General features: G+C 39.1%; 1 protein-coding gene across 15 annotated transcripts in view; it reads left to right on the forward strand.

Moving 5' to 3' along the window:
- Positions 1-23,809, forward strand: part of PJA2 (praja ring finger ubiquitin ligase 2) — a 78,225-nt gene that overhangs the window by 15,535 nt on the left and 38,881 nt on the right. For 8 of the 15 annotated variants that reach the window (XR_004000828.1, XM_030565695.1, XM_030565698.1 and 5 more), the window contains one exon: positions 22,568-22,768. Coding sequence is in view for 14 of the 15 variants with exons in the window: in XM_030565692.1 (XP_030421552.1) it covers positions 22,568-22,768 (201 nt within the window). In the remaining variant the exon portion in view is untranslated. Of the gene's footprint in view, positions 1-6,833; positions 6,883-19,789; positions 19,890-21,294; positions 21,469-22,567; positions 22,769-23,809 lie in introns of those variants that run through there. The other 7 variants (XM_030565697.1, XM_030565696.1, XM_030565694.1 and 4 more) reach the window with 5 other exon arrangements.

The following is a 23,809-nucleotide window of genomic DNA, read 5'->3' on the forward strand; positions in this document are numbered from 1 at the left end:
GTAAGGGCATGTCTACATTTACCCCTGGAGCGATCGATCCAGTGGCAGTCGATTTATTGCATCTAGTGAAGATGCGATAAATCAACTGCCAAGCGCTCTCCCGTTGACTCCGGTATTCCACCGGAGTGAGAAGTATAGGTGGAGTTGATGGAGGAGCATCAGCAGTTGACCTACCGCAGTGAAGACACCACAGTAAATAGCTCTAACTGCGTCTACTTCAGCTATGCTATTTTTGTAGCTGAAATTGTGTAACTTAGACCAACTTAGCTCGTCCCTCCCCAGTGTAGACCAGGCCTAAGAGTGGCATGGTGTGGTATTGCCACCCTTACTTCTGCGCTGCTACTTCCAGGCAGAGCTGGACCCTTGGCCAACAGCCGCCGCTCTCCAGCTGCCCAGCTCTGAAGGTGGCACAGAAGTAAGGGTGGCAATACCGCAACCCCCCTAAAATAACTTTGTGACCCCTCACAATACCCTTTTTTTTGGTCAGGACCCCAATTTGAGAAATGCTGATCTCCCCTGTGAAATCTGTATATTGTAGGGTAAAAGCACACAAAAGACCAGATTTCGTGGGGGGAGGGGGCAGATTTCATAGTCCGTGATGCATTTTTCATGGTCATGAATTTGGTAGGGCCCTATTAATGTGGTAGTACCTAGAGGCTTCAACGGTGATAAGGGCCTATTATGTTAGGCACTGTACAAACATGTAGTGGGAGACAATTCCTACCCCAAAGAGCTTATAGTCTAAATAGACAAGACAGACAGGACAGGAGGCGGAGTGGAAACGGGCACAGAACGGTGAAGTGACTTGTCCAAGGTCACAAAAGAGGTCAGTGACAGAGCCAGGAGTAGAATCCAGGTCTCCTGAGTGTTAGTTGAGTATATTAATAAATATTATATAGCATCATCACTCTATATGGTGTTGTCTAGATTTAAAAAAGACACAGTCCCTTATCCAAAGAGCTTATGATCAAAATTACATTCACGTTGCATGTTGTTTAACAGACAAAGGAATGATAGGGAACAGAGAGAGGACAGTTAAAAACACATCATTTTACATGCAGGAGTCTGATTTTTTTTTTCAGACAGAAAGCACATCCATCAATTTCAGTCCCTATTTAGGTAAAAATATACCTTTCAGTTGCAAAGCAACCCATAAGGAATGACTAGTTTAGTACACTTTATTAGTTTAGTTTTAATCTTTTGTCTATAAAAGAATTCTTCTGACAGAATTGGCGTAGGGAGCAAATCACCCAAGGCTTAGCCAATGATTGAGAGCTCTCATGGCTACCCTCATATTAGCAAAATGCACAACTCTTCTGTGGTGACTGCTGTGCAACCCACACTACGTTTTTTCTTCCTTTTTAGTTTTTTTGAACTAGAAGATGTAGATTGGTTTTCTGATGAAGAAAACTTGTCTATATTTAGATATCATAATTATTGTATATGCACAATTGTTACTTCTGAAAGCTTTTAGTATTTCAATTATTTAATCGCCTTCCTTTTCCTAAATAATAAAACAGGCTCAGTCTAAAATGTTTCATTTTCTAATCTGAGTAATTTTGCTTTATAAGTACAGAATGCTTTTGCATTTACTGTAAAATCATTGATTATAGCAGCTTTTAGAAAGCAACACATTTAAAAAAAATACACTGAAGCTGAAAATTTGTGTATGCCGTCCTCTTCCCAGAGCCATTAAAGATGTGTTGAAAGTCTCTGAATTGGTGCTTCTTTTAGGACAAATTTACAGTGGTGCAAATGTTCAATTCTTTTGCAGTTCACTTTGATAAAGGGTGCATTACTGTCAAATGAATCAGTCATGGGAGGGGAAATATCGAGATTACCAGTACTGTCGCCTATGTTCATCCCCCTCTTCTTTTGTCTTGCTGTCTCTGGAACACTCACTCCATCTCTAAAAAGATGACAACTATCCATGACTTCTTCATATCTCATTAGCTCCAGCTCCTAGCTTTCACAGAGACCTGGATCCCTTCATCTGCCACGGTCTCTGTCACTTCTTGCAAAGGCCTCTTCTCGCAAAGGCCTCTTCTCCTTTTAAATTCACTACCATGGCTCAGACACTGGGAGGTGTTGGCCTTCTCCTCTCCCATTCCTGCTGCTTCCAATGCCTCCCTCCTCCCACTCTTTCTCGTCTTCTGAACAGCACTGCATCTGACTCTACTATTCCCTTTCCATCAGCCTTGCTGACATCTACCATCCATCTAACTCCTCACACCTCTCCATTCAACCTGCAGCTCTGGATCATTTCTCCCACTCACCAAAAGGAACGTTCACTTGACTTGGTCTTCACCAAGCACTCACACTTTCTGATCCTGTTGATGAATTCCACACCCCAACAATCACCTGGTCTCTTTCAACATAAGCCATCAGCCCTTCCCCCCATACACACATCCAGGCCCTGTCACTGAGTCTTCTCATAACTCCCAATCTATCAGCACTGATTTCTCATCTGCTCTGAGCCCTCTCCTCCCTTCCCCTCTTCCCTTTATTTCATTGCTATTGTCGTTGATTCTCTCCACATTTCACTCTCCTCCACCCTTGACTCTCTGTCCCTCCTTCCCATTGCAAGATCCACTCTGCCAACCCCCAAGCCCTCGCTCACCTGCAACATTCACTTCCTCCACTCCTGTTCTCATGCTCCAGTTTCTCTCTGGAGTAAATCCTCTGAACAGACTGAATTCTTCCACTGTAAATTCATTCTCTCCTATTCAGTTCTGTCAACTTCTCCAACTTAATTGAATCTCACTCCTGCAATCTCAGTGCCTTTTCACCATCTTTTGGCACTCCTGAAAATCTCCCCTCTTCTCTCCGTACAAGATCTCATTGATTTATTTCAAGAGAAAATTGGCAAAATACATGACCTTCCTTCCTCTCCCGGACAAGTCTCTCCTCCTGTCAGAGATGCGGCACCTCAACATCTTTCCTGTAACCTCTCCACTTCCCACAGTGAGCCCATCCCACCACATTTCCCTTGCACAGACTCTCATCCCATCCCTTGCTTTTCTTTTAACCTCTCATTCTCCTCTGGGCTTTTCCCCATCACAGACAAGCATGTGTTAGTGTCTCCCATTGCAACAACCCTACCCTTGACTTCACTTGATTCTCCAACTGCCCCTACTCCAAGCTCATTGAACTCTTTGTCTACAAAAGCTGTATGGAGTTTCTGTCCTCCAGTTCCATCCTAGACTCTCTCCAATCCAGCTTCCACCTTTTCCTGGTCTCTAATGACCTCTCGCTAGCCAAAGCTCAGAACCAGTACTCCATCTTCATTCTCTTTTGACACCATTCACAATGCTCTTCTTCTTGAAATCGTGTTTTCCCTAGGCTTCTGTGCTCTGTCCCTTCCTTATTCTCCTCCTATTTCTCTAATTATTCCTTCAAAGTGTCTTTGGGAGGTACTTTCCTCATTCCCCCTCCAGCCTTCTATGGGAGTTCCTTGGGGCTCTGTTGATCCCTTTTTCCCTCTGCATCTTATCTCTAGGTAATCTTATCTGCAAACAAACATTCAACCGCCATCTTTATGCTGATGACTCTCAGATATACCACTCTCCTCTAGACCTGTCTCCTGTCCCAACTAAAATATCATCCTTATTCCTTCACATCTCCCTCATGGATGTTTACCTGTTAGATTAAGCTCAACAAGGTTGAAACTGAGCTCTCAGTCTTTCCCTTCCCCAAGCCTCTCTCCCCACCTCTCATCCCGATAACTCCATTCTCCATCACTACAAATAATCCATCCTGCCTATCACTCAGTCCTATAACCTGAGCACCATCTTCAACTTGGACTTCTTTCTAGTCCTCAAATCCAAGCAATGTATATATCTTGCAGATTCTTACTGCATAATATCTCCAAAATTCAACCTTTCCTATCCCTCTACCCAGGTAGAACTCTGACCCAGGCTCTCATCATCTTAATTTCTGCAACTTCTTTTTCTCTGACCTTGGCAAATGCAGTCTTGCCCTACTCACATCAATCAGCCTGCAGTTACAAAGATCATTTTCCTAGCCCATTGCTTTGGTCATGTCTTTGCATCCCAATCCTAGCTCATCCTTCTCTATCACATCAAATATATGCTGCTGGTCTTCACTTCAAATGCCGTTCACAGCCTATCCTCGTCCTACCTGTCACATCTCATTCACTGTCAATATGGTAGCCCATGATGCCAGCCTCCTTAGCCCACTTGTTACATTTTCAAACAAGCACCTTTGAACTTTCTCACATGGTGCCCCTCATTCTTGGGAGGCGCTCTCCATAAAAATCTGCATTATCCTCTGTCAAATCGCTCCTTTTCTATGATCCCTACAAAAAAAATTGACAATAGTTAGGCAACAATTGTCTCGTCCATTCTTTGTATTCTCCCATCTGTCTGCATCTATCTGTTTACTCGTCTTATTACTTCAATTGTAAGCTTTTAGGGGGGATTTTGTTCTGTGTTTATATAGCACCTATCTCAACTGGGTTCTGATCCATGACTGAGGCTTATAGGCACTACAATAATAAAATAATAATAGTATTCAGTAGACAATCTAAATGCTTCATATAATTTGAGGCTAAGTGTTTTATGTCCACAATAAAGAAGCTGCATTCACTGCTTGCCACTGCCAATTATCACAATGTAATTTTTAGTGCTACATTTTCTACAGTCTAACCAAGACTATATTGTTTTTTGTTTTCAGCTAGTTTACTAACAAGTTGCAATATTTCTTCTGCATCTTCTCCAGAAATATACAAGGCCCAATCCAGAGGCCACTGAAGTCAATAGAAAGATTCTCATAGATTTCACTGGGCTCTGAGTAAGGCTCAAAATTCAGAGTTTGGCCATTAAATGCTTTCCAGTGGGATGGGAAAGAATATTTCCTTGTTGAAGTACTTCTCCCCAAAAAAGTCCACTATTATACTTTTATTAGCACAAAATAAAAGAAGCTGAAGTGTAAAAGTAGAGAAGACTTACTTCCTTGCTAATGGACAGGAACTACGTTTTCCTTGATATGGTTTGTCCAGAAAAGATTAAAACTTTTTTCTTTCAGACAAAGGAGATTTACTATTGTAATACAAAGTTCCCCTTATTTACACTTTTAGAAAAAAATATCCCTGTAATCAAATTTCCTACCAGATTACACTAACACATTTCCTATTCCACTTCTTCGGAAGTGAAACTCCCTTTTGACCAAAAGAGATTATTAGTACCAAATAACAAAAAACTTAAAAAAATAAAGTCAAATATGAAAATGCTCCAATATCTGATTGATACCCTTATAAACATGATAGCATTACATCTCTAGAATGTATAACATAATCCAAGATAAATACTCTAGAAATGTGATAGAATCAAGTTATATGAGCTGAGCGTTTATGCTCAATATCATTAATTACATCAAGATTACATTAATCTCACTGCTTTCCTACCACAGATTTTAACCCCTCCTGCAACATTTACTTCAGTACCCTTCTACCACAGGCAACCCCATCATCTAATCCCATTCAAAAATTTATCAGAGGAGGTAACAAAGATTTCACAGTCGAAGTCTACATGTTCATTTGGAGCAAAACCAACAGAGTTTTAAAAACCATGCAGGATACTTTTGAACTAGACCCTGAAATGAATGAGAAGCAAGTGGAGTTAGCACAAGACAGGGATGACATCACATCAGTGAAACAGTTATTGAACAATTTAGCAAATGTAGTCTGAGAGAATCCCTGACTGCCTTCCCATGGGCCCATGGGCCTCCTCTGAACCTAGGGGGTCTTCCCTATTTTCCATTGCAGGAACCATCCCACTGGTAGCTTTATATGGAAGCTTAAATATTCAAGAACAGAATACCATATAGCAACAGAAGAGAGTTCCCTTCCCTTGAGATTGAGCATACTACTTGTGTCTGGTGCTTTTAGGTAGGCAGCGAAAGATCAAGTTATCTCCCGCTCAGCTCTCCACACCCACATCAGTGCATTGCACTGCAAAGCTCATGCTGAATACACTCAGGAGAGGGGAGTGGTGGCCACAAGCAGAAAATTAGTTTATGCTAACGCAGCACTTACCACCTCCCTCCTCTTATCTGTGCCATCACTCTGGAATGCTGGAGTTGGATTCTCCACTTCTTCCACTTTTGCCTATGCAATGTGAAAGCACAACACAGTAAAATCTCATTCTGTGGTCAGGTTAGTGATAGAAAGGTAAGGGAGGTGTCATTTGACTAATAAAAATCTACAGAATCGTAATTTCAATGGTATCGCCCTCTGTGGCATGACAGGGGACGTGCTGCTCCAAGCTCTCGGGTTGATGGAAATTTTGGTAATACAGTATCATGGAAAATGAGTCAAGTTGGGTATCATTGGAAAGCCCTTTCTCCCATGAACAGGATGGTACCAAACGTGACAAAGCTAGAACAGTCATGTAGATAAATATTTGAGAAAAATTTTTAAAAATTAATATTTTTAATTATACTTTAACACAGGGATGCATTGCTTACAGAAAAAACAACATTGATCTTGAGTAATCCTAGGGTAATCTTCCCCCCCATTTTAATTTTTTTCAGTACTTTAAAAAAATTGGTAGTACTATGTTCTGAAAGTTATTAAAAATGAACAAGTTTCTTTCATGACAAGTGTGTATATGGAAAAGCTCCAGGTATAAACACCTTTAATTACATCTCAGAAATTTTCACACAGTGCCACCACCTGCTCCCCTTGAATTCCATGGGGTAATTCCCGATGCTTTGAACGGAGACGTGATATATCTGATTATAGCATAGTATTAATTGAAAGCAAACATATATAAATCCTGATTAAAATATTAATGTTCCTTCTTACTTTTCAGCTGCTTGATAACTTTTCTTGATAACCTGGATTAACAACTTCTTGAAAAGGTTAGCTTTCTCTGTGTTTCTGTGGTTATAGATGCTTAAGATCTTTTATTCTCATTCTTATAACAGTTTAGAATTATTTTTATGGGACAAAATCCACACACAAACACTGATTGTAGGGGAAGGCACAACTCCTTGAATCTGCAGATGAATGCTAAAATTTAGCTCTAATCTAAGTAAAAGAAGGTTGTTAACATTTTAAATGTTTCACTGTTTGTATTGTTCCCCCCTCCTTGGAATTCAGGAAGAGATGGGTGTAAATACCTGCAGATATTTATATGCACTCAGATGTTCTGAGGAGAAATGAATTTGCACAATGCTCTATTTTAAAAAGTATCGTTACCCATTTTTATGTGTATTTTTAAAAAAATAACTTTTTGCTCATTTAGGTTGTTTTGATGGGACAAGTATCAAAAGGACAGTTGCCGAATTACAGCAGCATATTTCAGTTACATTACCATATAAACAGTATAGTGCTGGATTCTATTTAAATAGTAGTCTGCATTCACAAGTATGGAGTGATAATTTACATTAGCAATGATAAAAGAGAAAAAGTTTCTAATAGAGTATGTAGCTTGGGGCTTGTTCTAATAGAGTAGGTAGATTATCCTAGTTTGAAGATTCAGCCTTACATAGCCATCTCCTAAAGTAATTGTTGACTCTGGGTATTTCAAAGTTGATAGACTGGGTGGAGCAAGTAGCCACTTGCTGTCTATGTCTGATAAGTGAGTATAAACATGCTAATGCCAAGTTACGAATACACGTATGCGATCTGGTATACTGTATAGTTTGGAGTGACTTAGCTGACGAAGTTGATTATAGAGGACCCAGTCATGTATCTTCTGCAGACTTACAAAGTTTGTGGATGATACTAAATTGGGAGGCCTTGCAGTTGCTTTGGAGGACAGGATTACAGTTAAAAAATATTTTAACAAACTGGAAGTGTGGTCTGAAATAAATAGGATGAAATTCAATAACGACAAATGCAAAGCACTCCACTTAGGAAGGACTAATCAATTGCACAAATACCAAATGGGAAATGACTGCCTAGGAAGAAATACTGCAGAAAAAGATGTGGGGGTTGTAGATGATCACAAGCTAAATATGAGTTATCACTGTAAAAATGTTGCAAAAAACCCACAAATGAATTTTATTTTATTTTATTTTTTTTATGTATTAGCAGGAGTGTTATAGGCAAGGCACAAGAAGTAATTCTTTCACTCTGCTCAACACTGAAAAGATCTCAACTGGAGTATTGTGTCCAGTTCTGGGCACCACACTGTGGGAAAGATGTGGACAAATTGGAGAAAGTCCAGAGGAGAGCAACAGACTTGATTAAAGGACTAGAAAACATGACCTATGAGGAAAGATTTAAAAAATTGGGTTTGTTTAGTCTGGGGAAGTGAAGACTGAGGGGGTACATATGTCTTCAAGTATGTGAAAGGTTATGATAAAGAGAAGGGTGATAAATTATTCTCCTTGACCACTGAGAAATTACAAAAAATAATGTGCTTAAATTGCAGCAATGGAGATTTAGGTTAGACATTAGGAGAAACTTCCTAACAGTAAGGGTAGGTAAGCACTGGAATAAGTTACCTAGAGATTCCACCACCTCTATATCTTTGAAGGTTTTTAAGAACAAGTTAGACAAACATCTGTTAGGGATGGTGTAGCAAATATTTAGTCCTGCCTTGGGTATAGGAGACTGTATTAGAGGACCTATTAAGGGCCCTTCCAGTCCTACATTGCTATTATTTCTGTGATTCTGTGTGCTTGAAGTTCACAATGTCAAAACTCACTGGGTTAAATATTTTCTAAGTATGCATTAGCACACCAAATAATTTTAAATATAAAATAATCCCCATAGTCCAGAATGGACCAGGTATTTCTGAACAACCTGCTTCTTCACAAAGTATTTCACACTTATTAAATTATCTGTACAGTGCTTCTGAACTTTGATCTATTATAAAGGAAATACTGGCTTGCTGAAAGGCAGGATTCCTGATGCTTAAATTGGTCAATTGCTATAAGACATCACCATCTGCTGTTTCAATTATTAATGAAGCAGTCACTTTCTGTATATATCAGGGTTGGAAGGGACCTTAGGAGGTCATCTAGTCCAACCCCCTGCTCAAAGCAGGACCAACCCCCATCTGGGAGGTGAACCAAAAATCATGGTTTTCATTTAATTTAAAGTCAACTCAGTGGAGAGTCGGCTGCCAGCTTATTAAAATAAGACTACAGGCTGTTTTCAGCCTGGGCAAATATAGCTGAAATAAAAGGTTGGCAAGAAGAAAAAAATAATTAAGGCCTAAGAATAAATCCCTGAAGCACCCCCATTTGTTAACATCTTGGTATCTGAACTAACACTGCTTATGGAAACAACCAATGTACGTTTCTCAAGTAACCTACAAAACAGTTTTGAGTTGCCACAAAGCATAATACTCTTGAGACTATTGAAAGTAACTTACAGCTAATAAAAATCAAATACCTTAAGTACATTTTAAATATTTTCCTACAGCATGGTCCTCCCACTGCTTTAGGTAAATCCCAGGTGGCTAAGGATGATGGAATGTCTTAACTAGGAAGGTTAACTGTCCTAGAGCAAAGAGTCTACCAGTGCACATAGTGTAAAATCTGTAAACTTAGGCCTGGTCTACACTACACATTTAAACTGAATTTAGCAGCATTAAACCGATTTAACCCTGCACTCTTCCACACAACGAAGCCCTTTATATCGATATAAAGGGCTCTTTAAACTAATTTCTGTACTCCTCCCCGACGAGAGGAGTAGTGCTGAAATCAGTATTGCCATGTCGGATTAGGGTTAGTGTGGCCGCAAATCAACGGTATTGGCCTCCGGGCAGTATCCCACAGTGCACCATTGTCACCACTCTGGAAAGCAATCTGAACTCGGATGCATTGGCCAAGTAGACAGGAAAAGCCCCGTGAACTTTTGAATTTCATTTCGTTTGCCCAGCATGGAGCTTTGATCAGCACGGGTGACAATGCAGTCCCAAATCCAAAAAGAGCTCCAGCATGGACCATACGGGAGATACTGGATCTGATCGCTGTATGGGGAGACAAATCTGTTCTATCTGAGCTCTGTTACAGAAGATGAAATGACAAAGCATTTGAAAAAATCTCCAGGCTATGATAGACAGAGGCCACAGCACAGTGCTGTGTGACAAGCATAACGGAAAGCCAAAGAATCAAATGGACGCTCATGGAGGGAAGGAGGGGGTACTGAGGACTCCAGCTATCCCACAGTCCCCGCAGTCTCTGAAAAGCATTTGCATTCTTGGCTGAGCTCCCAGTGCCTGAAGGGTCAGTAACATTTTCCCGGGTGTTTCAGGGTATACAAAAGGCAAAACAGGCTCCATGGTGGCCATGCTATGGCGTCTGCCAGAGGAATCCAGGGAAAAAGGGTGCGAAATGATTGTCTGCCGTTGCTTTCACGGAGGAAGGATTGAGTGACGATGTTTACCCAGAATCATTCGCGACACTGTTTTTGCATTGGGATCTCAACTCAGAATTCCAGTGGGCGAGGGAGACTGCGGGAACCATGGGATAGCTATGGGATAGCTACCCACGGTGCAAAGCTCCGGAAATCGACGCTAGCCTCGGTACATGGACCCACACCGCCGAATTAATGTGCTTAGTGTGGCCGCATGCACTCGACTTTATACAATCCTGTAGTGTAGACATACCCTTTGACACTAACATCAATCACAACTAACTTAAAGAACTTTTGTCACAACAAGTACTTGATTTGGGAATGGCCACATTAGGGTGCAGTGGTAGGTCTCTTCACCACTCTAAAGTATTTATTTGCTCCTTTTTCTCAATATTTTTCCTTTTTTTCATCTGAGAGCAGTGAGGTGTGGAATAATCTCCCCATCAGTTTGAGCCCTGGCCAGCAAAACTGAAATAACGTAGATTTGAATCAGTATAGAGTTATTTCATTCATTCTTTCATGCTTTCAAATATATCTTCTGGAAAGAAACAATAACATTAAGTATCAGTTACTAGTTTACTGCACAGGCAGTTTAAGGAACTTGAAGACTAAGGCCATGTCTACATCTAAAATTTTGCAGCGCTGGTTGTTACAGCTGTATTAGTACAGCTGTATAGGGCCAGCGCTGCAGAGTGGCCACACTTACAGCAACCAGCGCTGCAAGTGGTGTTAGATATGGCCACACTGCAGCGCTGTTGGGTGGCTTCAAGTGGGGTTCGGGGAACGCGAGAGCAAACCGGGGAAGGAGACCAGCTTCGCCGCGGTTTGCTCTCGCGTTCCCCGAACCCCCCTGCAAACCGCAGGGAAGGAGACCTGCTTGATCGGGGGTTCGGGGAACGAGAGAGCAAACCGGGAAAGGAGACCAGCTTCGCCGCGGTTTGCTCTCGCGTTCCCCGAACCACCCTGCAAACCGCAGGGAAGGAGACCTGCTTGCTCGGGGTTCGGGGAACGCGAGAGCAAGCTGGGGAAGGAGACCAGCTTGATTACCAGAGGCTTCCTCAGGTATGCTGGGATACCTGCTTATTCCACGGAGGTCAAGAAAAGCGCTGGTAAGTGTCTATACTTGATTACCAGCGCTGGATCACCAGCGCTGGATCCTCTACACCCGAGACAAAACGGGAGTATGGCCAGCGCTGCAAACAGGGAGTTGCAGCGCTGGTGGTGCCCTGCAGATGTGTACACCTCCTAAGTTGCAGCGCTGTAACTCCCTCACCAGCGCTGCAACTTTCTGATGTAGACAAGCCCTAAGTGACGTGTCCTAGAACTTTTATTTGGAGTTATGAGGCAGTGTTTTAATAACTTCTCCAAAAAATTGCCCAAAATATGACAAATACAATTTACCAAAAACTTTAGCACTCAATAGAAGTGGCTAAATTGTTATAATCTAAGATTGTTAAAATGTCTCAAAAGTATTCATTTAGGTAGTTCTCTTCGGTTATATTGATATAATTTTTGGGAAGGAGAGAAACTTGGGGAACTAATGTTGAGACCACCGCTGTTGTTTTTGCCTTTTCATTACCACTGTTCATTTTTCTCCATTTCTGCATCTGTTACAGTTCTTCTCTGTGCTCTTTCTTCTCTTTGTCTGCTCAAGTGTATTTTCTCCTCATTTTTGGTTTTCCCAGAAATTGATTCATTTTGGGTTATTTTCTTAATCACCAGCAGCAATACATTTTACATAAAAGCTCCCATAGGAAAACTGGTTAGTATTGTACAATGCTAGGCTGCAGTCCTGAAAACACTTTTTGTATGTTTGTAACACTAAGCACATTAAAATTTTCGTTAACTTTTCTATTGCTTAATGTTACGCATTTGTGTAAGTGTTTGCAGGATCAGAACCCTACTCAGCTATTTTTGCAGAGGACTCTGTTTTAGAGCATTGCTGTGGCTGCTTCCTTAACTACTGCCTATGGTGCACCAAGGCTTATGGTGGGCAAACAACTGAGCAGAAGGGTGAGTGGTCAACAGTGAAGCAGATCAACAAAGTATAAATGATTCAGAGGAAACGTAGTACCCTGCCGTTGTGCTTTATAATTTACGGTTTGATCTTTAGCTGGTAGCTTGCATACTTTTAGTCTGTCTTCAAATGACAAATGGAGCTCAATCCAGCACATTATTTCTGATGCCTTCTAAGCCACATGGGCCTTGGAAGGCTGTGAACTCTGTGATAAGTTCTTAGTCTGCAGAAACGATCTACCTAAGGATGAAAGATCCTATGTTGTCAACTAGTTGAATTTCATAGGGGATGATAACATGAAGATGAGCTTAACAGTCCATTTCTCTTGTGATCCATAATTCTGGATTTTTCATTCTGTTCATCTCTTCATCCTAGGTTAACAGTAATTCTTTGTGTAATAGTGTTAGGGAAAGTGAGTCTTGTAAAACACATCTGTTGTCATTCTTAGAGATTACAAACTTGATTGGTAAAAGTTACTGCATAGCTGTAATATACTTCAGTTTTTATAAGGCGTTTGACTTATACCACATAATATTCTGGTTTCAGAAATTAGCACTGCACAATATCAATAAAATATACCTAAATGGATTAAGAATTGGCTAATTCGCAGATCTCAAAAAACAGTTGTCAATGGGGAATCATCAAAAAATGGGAGTGTAACCACAGAAGGGAAAACCTATAATGGCAGCCGACCATAAAAGAGACCCAGTTTGGGAATAAGAACCATTCAAGAAATAAATGTTTGCTGATGATGTTTTAAAGAAAGTCACACCAGTAAACTGGTGGAAGTCACTTAAGCACTTCGATTCAGAGACTGTTGAAGTGATTATCACTTTTAACAGCAGTAGCTTCTTTTGCAAGTGTAGAAAGAATATTTTCTTCCTTTGGACTAATTCATTCCAAACTGAGAGATTGTTTGGGACCTGAGAAAGCAGGAAAGCTTGTTTTTTCTTTTCCATATTATGAACAAACAGGAAAATGAACGTGAAGACAACTGAGTTAGCCGCAGAAGCCAATATTTTAAGTTTTTCATGTTGACTTGGCTGACATAGTCGATTTAATTTTTTTAAATATTTCATTCAGCAATTTTAGTTAAAAACAATTTTAACAAAAACAAACCTGATTTTAAAAAATGTGAACGTTTAACTAAATTCAAAAATTCATGTGCTGTTGTTAAAATATTTTGTTGACATAAGTTGCTAGTGTAGACCAAGCCTTAGAGTGGCTGGAAATATGGCAGGTAATGGGAAAAAATGAAATTATAGTTTGAATAATTGTAAAATATTGTAGATCAAAATAGTTAGTGGAACAGACGTTTGAAAAAGTGACATAGGTTTGATAGCTGACAGCAGTTTAGCTAACTTTACAATACTCTATAGCAGCCAAAAAGACCAGTGCAGTTTTGAGCTGTATAGACACTCATGTCACAGAGGAAGGATGTGATAGTCCAGCTCTATAAAGGTCTGAGCTTTCACTTGAAATACTGCATTCTGTTCTGGAATCATCCATATTATCAAGCTAAAGCTATATGGGAGGGAGTCAAGGGAAATGGCAACGAAAATGACTTAAAGTGGCTGGAAAGATTAAAATTACTAAATGTTTCTTGGTTTAGTCATAGCTAAAAATAGCAGGTCAGAGGAGAGAATATATATACCAAGAAAGGAGAGGATTTATTTAGAACGATTTAAGGGGATGAAACTAGATATGTTGGGATGAAATTAAGTAAGGGAAAACTTAAGCAGAGTATCTGGAAAAATGTCCAGAGCTCAAGATCATTTGGACTGTGTAATAATCTTTCAAAGGAAGTGGAGGAAACTTAATTGATGTTTAAAAACAGGATTGGAGGAAGTGCTGGGAATATAAAACCAGATTTTCAAGATCTCAGCCAGGGTGTGGATTGATTTAAATCAAATCAAACAGAACAGAAGACCTTGATTCAAATCATTACTTTTAATCTTTGCTTTACATTTGTACTTTTTAGTTATTTCGTTGGTGGTGACCATTAAAGCATGTTGATTTGAAACTAACTCTAGTCTTGACACTAAATGCTACTAATTCTAGCATTTATGCTAAATTTGGTGGGTTTTAATAATTAAAAGGAATGCACTATATCTTTACAAATTGACTTAAGCAGTTATAGAGCTTAACATATATTTATTCAGTCTTAAATTTTATTTTTGTATTATATTAGAAAATGATGAAGGATACATTTCTTATTTAATTAATTTTTTTACTTATGATTTGTGTGTCAAGCTCTGTTTGGATGAAAATTGGAATTCAATTAAAAATGCATACACAAAAAAGCCTCCCCCCCCCCCGTTCAGGTAACATGGGATGAGAAGGAGGGGACAGGGAGAGCATTGAGGCCTTGGGCTGGGGGCGAGGCAGAGTCATGTTGGAGGTCATGCGGGGGTGTCACATGTCCACCTCCTTAGCTGGTGTACCCCTTTGTGTGTCTCACACTAGTCACCTCTGGCAGGGCTCCAAGGTGCGCATGGGGTGGTACCAGTGGTAATGAAGGCAGCCGGGCATGTGGAAGCCCTGGCCATGCCAGAAGAATTCTCCCAGCAGCGCACCTGGAAGCTCACTGGGCACCAACCAACACGCGTGCAGCACTGCCCAAATGTCAGGCGGACTGGGGGCCCTTTGACTGTTCTGCCCTGGGTTCCGGAATTGCTATCGGCGGGCCTGGGAATGCATGAAATGCTTTTGATGCAAGTGTTTGAAAGGATTTTTGGGGCTATGACTAGAGGTGAGTGGATTGAGTAAAACGAGTGACTGAATACATGAACCATATCTATTTAACACTAAGTTGTCTTGGTTGCCCAAGTGGACTCGGCAAGTTGTGAAAATGCCTGGAAAGATAATAAGTGAAGATAATATGTGATTGACATCAAACTATATAGTCTTTTTGGACAAATAAACAATTCCTCAGATGGACTGAGGAGGCAGGAGGAGGTGTTAGTACATGATTTCTCTACTTAAAGACTCTTATGGCAGGGCTCTGCTGAGTTGCACTGACACAAGTAAGCATACAGAAGTAGTGTCACCCCCACAATGGCTTGCCTATTTCAGTAAGTGAGTTATCTATTTTGGTAGGTGAAAGGATATGGTCTGGCCTAGAGGAGTTGCCAGGGTTTCTCCTGTGCCCTTGTCAAGGTTTTTTCCCCACTTTGAACTTTAGCGTCCAAAAAGTGGGGACCTGCATGATCACTTTTAAGCTTAATTACCAGCTTAAATTTGGTACGCTGCCACCAGCCAAAAATATAGTGTTTGGCACACTTCCTGTTCCCCCAAAACCTTCCCTGGGGAACCTAAGACCCAAACCCCTTGGATCTGAACACAAGGAGAAATTAGCCTTCCCTCCCTGGGTTACCCTGAGAGGCTAGACTGATCCAAACTCTTTGGATCTTAAAACAAAGAGGAATTAACCTTCCCCCCCACCAATCCCTGGTGAGTTCAGACCCAATCCCCTTGGGTCTTAAAACAAGGGGAAAAAATCAATCAGGTTCTTAAAAAAGAAAGCTTTTAATTAAAGAAAGAAAAGGTAAAAATAATCTCTATAAAATCAGGATGGAAAATGTTTTACAGGGTATTCAGATTCATATAGCCCAGAGGGACCTCCCCCACCCCTTAGCCTAAGATTCAAAGTTACAGCAAACACATTTACAAGTTAAGAAAACAAACATAAGACTAATCCGCCTTTCCAGGCTATTACTATTTTGAAACATAAGAGACTGATTCAGAAACATTGGAGAAAACCTGGGTGTACATCTGGTCCCTCTTAGCCCCAAGAGCGAACAACGAACAAAACAAACAGCACAAAGACTTCCCTCCAACAAGATTTGAAAGTATCTTATTCCCCCATTGGTCCTCTGGTCAGGTGTCAGCCAGGTTCACTGAGCATCTTAACCCTTTACAGGTAAAAGAGACATTAACCCTTAACCATCTGTTTATGACAGCCCTTAAGGAAACTCCCCAGAAAAGTAACTCTTTACCCTTGGGAGGACACAGATTGAGAATTAGGCAGTAATCTTCAAAAACAAAATATCCTTTATTTAATGTATTAATATTCTTCAATACAATAAATGTTGAAAGGATATATTGAGAAACCAAAACATAAATCCAGTTAGCACAAGTATGCGCATTAAAGTACCCAATATTGCAATGGCACGGAAGTGGTATGTTCTACTTTCCGTGATCAATCGTGTAGGATGCTGCCATCAGTTTTAATTAAAGACTTAACTTTATACATAGCAACAAACATGCAGATACAGCCAATTTTATTATTCCCAGCATACATTCCTATGAACCTTATTTCTATTTTATTTTTTATACTATGGCTGTCCTGCTTATTTTCCACAGGCTTCTCTTCCCTCTGCTCTGCCAGGAGTTCTTCTGTTCTGTCACAAAAACCTAATCCTCTTCTACTCTCTTTAGTGATTTCACTCTTCCTTTTGATCTGCAGCTTTCTTCTTCTACTTTTCCACCTTCCACCTCTGGTCTCTTCCTTCTGCTGATTCAAGTCTGTTAGCTCTCTGCTTTACATACAATTTTTGCCTATTCTGATTGGTTAGTCCTTTAATCCTTATTATTAGCATACCTATTCTCCAATCATCTTTAAGCCCTCTCTGATTGGTTTGTTCTTATAAACCAATCATAGCTGCTAGGTGTCTGTCAATCAAAGAAAGACCTAGTTGAGAACTTGTGCCTTGCCTGATTGACCCCTCCCTTCAGGTTTTGGAGTGACCTGCCTTTAATCCCAGGCTGCATGCTTACCGTAGGCTAAATTGCTCCAAGGCCGCCATCTTAGTGTTTCTGACTGTGACTACCTCAGATTGCCATTTTTACTGTTCCTAGCTATAACTACTTGAAACTGCTGTTATAAATTGTTAAATACTTATGACTATAAACAATTCTTATTTCCTTTATACTTTCTTTATGCATCTTGATGTTAAGATCTACTGCTGCAACTCCAGTTTTTACTAATTTAATTTTATTTCTATATTTCCCTTGCTTAAGCTAATGGTGGCGGGGCAATGTTCTTAATACTGTATTCAGTAACCAGAGTAGAGCAGTTCAAAAATCTCTTGTATCAGTGGGAGAATAGAAAAGGCACGGTGTCAACATAAATGGAAAATTTAAAAATTAATTTCTGTATGCTAACTTCCTTTTTCCCGATATTAAACGTACTCTGCATGCAAGCCCCCTATGTGTCTAATCATCACATCATAGGCTGTGTATAGATGGAGGAAAAGCAAACTAATTGCTTTTTGGGCAATGCTTAAGTAATCTCAGTCAAAGTCTGTGGCAGTAAGACATTTCTGCTATTGCTGAAACTTGGGCCAGACACTTTGTTATTGGATGTGGTGCTGTATTGACACCAGTGATGATAAGATGCTGTTTGTAGCTATAAAATGTCTTAGCTATTCAGGCAACCACAGCACAGTTGTAAATAGCTAAAAGGCTTTTGTAATTTGAAACGTAATAGATGATGATTTATCTTCTTTGCTGTTGCTCCAGAGCTACACTATGGTTAGTGGCTCACTGGCAGACTCAGGCAGTGCTTTGGGAATTGGGTTGCTTTCCCAAGAAAGTGGGAAGAAGGGTGGAAACAAAAGAGGGCCCAAAGTTAGATGCTGTTGGAACTGCATATCACTTGGCCAGAGGTTTGAAAAGTCAAATGAATCTGGCACCTACAAGAGAAGATTTTTTTTTTTTAATATATATTAGGCCTTAATCTTCTGTGTAAATGTTCCTGTCTTTAAACTGTTGAATTGTTTTTCTATAGTGATGGCTTCCACAGACAGATGTGTGGTGCTATACTTAGCTAAGGTACTTGCTCAGCACTTCGGTATATTGGCAACATGACCAGGAGGGATCGTTTTATGTTTGAATGGTTCATGTGGCTGTGGTGGTGGGGAAGTATAATGGTTCTAAAACATATTCAAAAACACAGATTCAGTGAGCAAGAGGTAGTTGGAATGCTGAAAAGGATCTAGATAATGTAGTGGACAGTAAACTAGATAGGGGCTTGCAACATGATTCTATGCCAAAAAGAGCCAATGCGATACAGAGAATCCACTATAAAAAATTTGTTGTGCGTATACATTATATAAAATCTTCGTTCTGAGGTCAATAATTACTTGAAGGCTCTTATCTTCTAAAGCTGATTCATGTGAATGAGTTCATTAGCTAAATACAGTTCTTAGTAACAAAAGTGCCAACACGTCTGGCATCTTTCTTAGCAAGAGAAGCCAAGAATTGAGTGGGTAAGGAAACGGCACTAATCTCTAATCCTTAGAAGAGGCCTATCACAGAGCAGAATTCAGACATGTTGGTGGAGTAGTATAGGGAAGTTTGCTCTCCCACTGTCCGTGCTGTACATCATGGGATAAATAGAGGACCTCAGCTTCCATTACTATTGATGTTAATACCTTTCTTGAGTGCTAAAGTGACTCCAACTCTGAAAAATAAAAGGGGGAAAATGTGATCGTGAAAGTCTTTTCTCTCAACCTTCAGGAATTCCTGTAAACCTCATGAAACTTGATGTGCATGTAATCTATACGTTAAATGCACATGTAAGTTAAAATACTGCTCCAAAATGAGAATAGGTCACCCGTAATGGCTCTCCATATCTTCAGTAATGAAGCATAAATAATAAAATGATTCCTTATTTAAATAGTTTATTTAAGCTGCTATTTGCTTTAAATAACTTCTCAGAAAAAGCATAAGTAACAAGATTCAAACTCATAGTGCCTTTTCTTAGTGATGAAGTTCAAGCACAAGAGAAGTCCTTAAATTGAGAGAGAATCACCCAGTATCTTCCAAATTTGTGTTTTCCAACTTGACATTGAAGGACATAAATCCACAACGTGTAGAGGCCAAGCATAGGAGTTTATTACACACAGTGCTGACAGAGTGTTTCCTGGCTTATTAGCCTCAGAGACACTGTCAATCAATTGATTACAATAGAATATATAGATTTTCCCTGGGCGGGGGAAAGTGGCGGGGTGGGCAGTTCCACACCCCGGGATAGGTTTTGCAGCAAAACAAGATAGCACATTAGCCAATGGTTAAAAGGTTGCGTAATGTCTCCGCCCATGGTCTTAAGTTAGCAAGTTAACATTTAATTAATACTTTGATAAAATGTTATTAGTATAAAATATATATATTGAATCTTGATTTGGGGTCCATAGGAATGGAACAACTCCTCTGATTGTCCAACAGGTACATTCCTAGGGGTTAAAGCAAAGAAACAGTGAAAGTATGTGACAATAAAGATTGTCCCCTTTATGTCTTAAGGCAGGCATTTGGTCCCTGAGAAGAGAGGTGGAAGGATGCCATATCTTATACCGACGTGCCAATTTTCATAAACTCAAGGTTGGATCTGTGGGAAGAACGTTCCCTACAGGAGAGACTGACACAGTAGGAACAGGGATCCTTTGTTCAATCTGAAACATTAGATGAAACATAATTATTCAGTTACCGCTTCAACATCTGGCATTTCTACTGACCAAGCATATCTTAGTAAAGGCATGTTATCTTGTTTACCCCAGCTTTCTCTTAGCTAATCACTATTTGTTAGGCCTCTGGTTGCTTGACCTAACTCTGGACTTTGGGTCTCAAAAACAGCTGGCACAATCCATATAAAGTGCACATTGATTTTTAACCCTTCAACATGAATAATATCTTATATTTACCAGTCTGTAATTGAGGCATGACCTGGTTCTCCTTTAAGTTGCTTTATAGATGCTTTGTAACTGTGTTCCTAAGACCTAGTAAAATTATTCCATTAATGTTTATCTTGCACGTATCTTTCTTTGTTTTCACCCGCCAGAAATTCTCCAGATTCACCTTTTAATACTGAAAACAATATAACCATTGTTTTCCACAGAAAAACTTCTAGTATCCAGATTACACTTTAAAATCACGACAGTTACAGGCATTTACACTTTTCTTTGAGAATATTGACATACCTGCAGCCCAAATGGCTTCTACTGGAAGCTGTAGCCCTTAGTTTGAAATAAGAAGTCCTTCTCCATCCATTTCTTCAGTCGAAGTTTTTAAAGGGTGATATCTTAGTTGAGAGAAGCTCCAGGAAAAAAAAAATCCTTTTTTTTTTCTCTCTACATCTTTTTCTAAGGGCAGGCTCTGGCTTCATCCTGCTTGGAACAAAAAATTGCCTCCTTTGGTGTGTCTGTTGGCATAATTAATACATGCTTCAGCAGTGGTGTAGGTTTTTATGAGAGACAAAAACACCAGCACCCTATCTACTCTTAATATTTATGCTGTTACCACCTGTGCAGCTGCACCATTCCTGACAGTTAATGTATTTTGGTACTAACTTTGGTAGTGGAAAAAGTGCTTGAGTGTACATGAGGAAACCCTCTGGTCAGTGGTATATGTCTAAACAAACAACTTTATCTTGTTTGTCTCCACTGAACTGAGCATGGTTCTTAAAGAAAGAATACTTGTAAGAGCTGGGAAAAATAGAACTTCCATTTGAACTCCAAAAATATTTGCTGTCTATAAATGTGGGCTCTCAGAGAAACTAAACTCCCTCTTGTCCTTGCCCCATCTGCATTTCAATGGCATTCAAGGTTACAAAAGCTAACGTGTTAATTGAATATCCAGCAAAGTTAAAGATGGCTTATTGACTGAAAAAATTACTTATATGTAACTCCAAAGAAAGCTGCTGAACCTCTGAAATATTGGACTTTTAATTGGAGAAATTATGCAACATGAGCACTTTATATCAGGCAGACTGCAACTGGAATTATCATTTCACCAGAAACTTTTGTAGTAGCTAGTGTATCAGTATTTTTTTCCTATTTAAGTTTTCGTATACTTTTGGCTGTATTTTCTTGGTAAAGTCAGGCGGATCTATTTAGCCTGGATCTTTTTACCGTAATAGGATCCCACATGGGTTATTACTTTGCCTGGCTACGCTTAATGAAGTTACCTAAGGTAAAGAATCCATCACTACCCCTTGTGACCTGGAATGTTTATTCTAGAAGATGTGGTCTGACTACCAATGTTTTCCCCCACTGGAGAGAGACTTAACTGGAGCCAGCTGCCTTTTGTGTTGTTTCTGTTGGGTTTATTTTCAAAGGTACTTAAGTTTGTGATATATCAAATGTCAGACCCGTTAGCACCAATGCATGTCATTTAAGGAAGAGCAATCAAGTGTTCTGTGTTCTTTATTTGTAAATTTTTGCATATATAAGGAAAAAGCCTAATTACATAAACCAGAAAGTGTTTGTAGTGAAGATCTGAATTTTAGATATAATCTGTTGACCTCACACTGGTGGATTGTGCAATGTTTAGTTCTGCCCTTTTACAGTTGTTGCCTTACCTGGCTCATACAAGTAAAACATTTTCTTTGAGGCAGCAATTCTTAAATCAGCACTTAAGAAATACTGGATGTGAGCTACAGTTGTTCTTAACTCTTTTCTTAATCATGTTTTTGTAGCATATATTATGCCTTTCTGACAAAATGCTAAGTTTATATAAAGTGTCAGTACACTTTTCTTTTGCTTGGTGGACTACTGTAACTTCAGAACACTTTTTTTTTTTTGTAGTCCACATTTAATAAAAATAGACTGTTCTTTCAGCGAAGCATTTGCATAGATTATTCAGAAAAATACGTAGTTCATAGTTGTGCTTTGGATGGTTTATCAAATAACTAAACCCTAATTTTACAGTGCTGAGTGTTCCAGATTGAGGTATTCATGTCACTCGGAGATATGAAAGGGATGAGGAATGATACAGATTAGGAATAGAGCAAAATTTACTGTGTCAAACTAATTCCTGATTTCAGTTGAGTTACATTAGGGATGAGTTTGGCCCAGTGTTTGCTTTTAAGCCTTTATTTACTACAGAGTCTGTCTTTTTATCCTGATAGGCTCTAATCACTAAATATTATTTAAAATAAGGAGAAAAGTCTGATTCACGTATACTTTTATATGCTATTAGCATCAAAAGAACTAAAATTTAAGCTGGTAGTGTTACTTGATTATATATAGATCTTTTTTTTAAATTTTCTCGCCAGCACACTTCAACACTTTAAAGAGGAAAAATGGGAAATTTATAGTGGAGAATGATTCCCTGCTCAAACAAATCAAACTGTAAGGGGAAAAGGGAGAATGGATTTTTGTTTTCCCGTCCCTCTTATATAATTTGTTCAATTTTTCCTGTTTTGTCTTTTGCAGCAATGGGTCAAGAAGCTGGCAAACCTGCCTGGCCCAAACCAGCCGGAGGATATCAGACCATTACAGGGAGACGATATGGAAGAAGACACGCGTATGTCAGTTTTAGACCATCTTTGATGAATCAAGACAGAAATTCAAGCCAACAGAATGGAGAATGTGAAGGATTAGAATTAGACGATGTTCAAAAAGAGAAGTCTTTATGTGCGTGCTCTGTAATTTTAAACTGAGACACATTTTCTTTGGGAGGGAAGGGAAATGGAAATGTATAGAATGGATAAAGTCATATGAACAAACTATAGTTCATTTGTTCTTCATCAAAAACCCAATGTGAAGTTTAATGAAAATTAGTATTTATCTTAAAATGTTTAAATTTACTTCATAAAATAAATTAGAGCAACACTGAAAGATATAAATTTAATAAAATCTTATAAAACATAATTGTAACCATGAATATATTATAGAAATCTTCTGTTGTTATAGAAATCTTACCCCAGCACCAGATTCTTGAATAATTCCCATGTAAGAGAAAAATGCATCATGTTTGTTTGCTGCTACAAATAGAGCTAGAAAACAAAATACTTTACATTTCATGAGCCAGATTCTTCCATCATGTAAGTCCATTGACTTAGCAGAGCTACACCAGAAATTAATTTGACTATATATAAATATTTACAAGAAAAATATGAGAGAAAAATAAATATTGAAATAGCAAATGGACATTATTTTCCCCTTTTCATGGATATTCAGTTTTCTTTGGTTTGCTAATTTTAAACTTCATCAATAGTTCATGAGGTTAAAGTAGCATTCAGTTAGAATAATTGAATCTAGAAATTCAAAATGACCTATTAAATCATGTATAATCCCTCTTCTTTTGAGTCTATTGTATGTTAGTAAATGTTTTTGCAGTCTAGTCTTAAATGTGCCAAGTAATATTTACCACCCTTACACTTACGAGACTATTCCACAACCAGAAGATCTCACTTTTTTGGAAACTCTTCACATAATTTCATTCTATTGTTTTGAAAGCTTTTTTTATTATGCTAAGAAATTCCTGTTCCCCTTTTGTGTTTACATCTTTCAAATGTTCAGAGTGAGTTGTATGCAGATATTTACCTTATTTGCATCTTAGTTTTCTGGTAACTCAATGCTAACCACATGATTATTTTTGTTGCTTTTTTTTTTTTGTCTGAACTCATTCTAGTTTGTCACTATCTTTTTAGATAATGAAGTGCCCACATTGAA

Source organism: Gopherus evgoodei, chromosome 6 (genome assembly GCF_007399415.2).
Source record: "Gopherus evgoodei ecotype Sinaloan lineage chromosome 6, rGopEvg1_v1.p, whole genome shotgun sequence".
NCBI lineage: Eukaryota > Metazoa > Chordata > Testudines > Testudinidae > Gopherus > Gopherus evgoodei.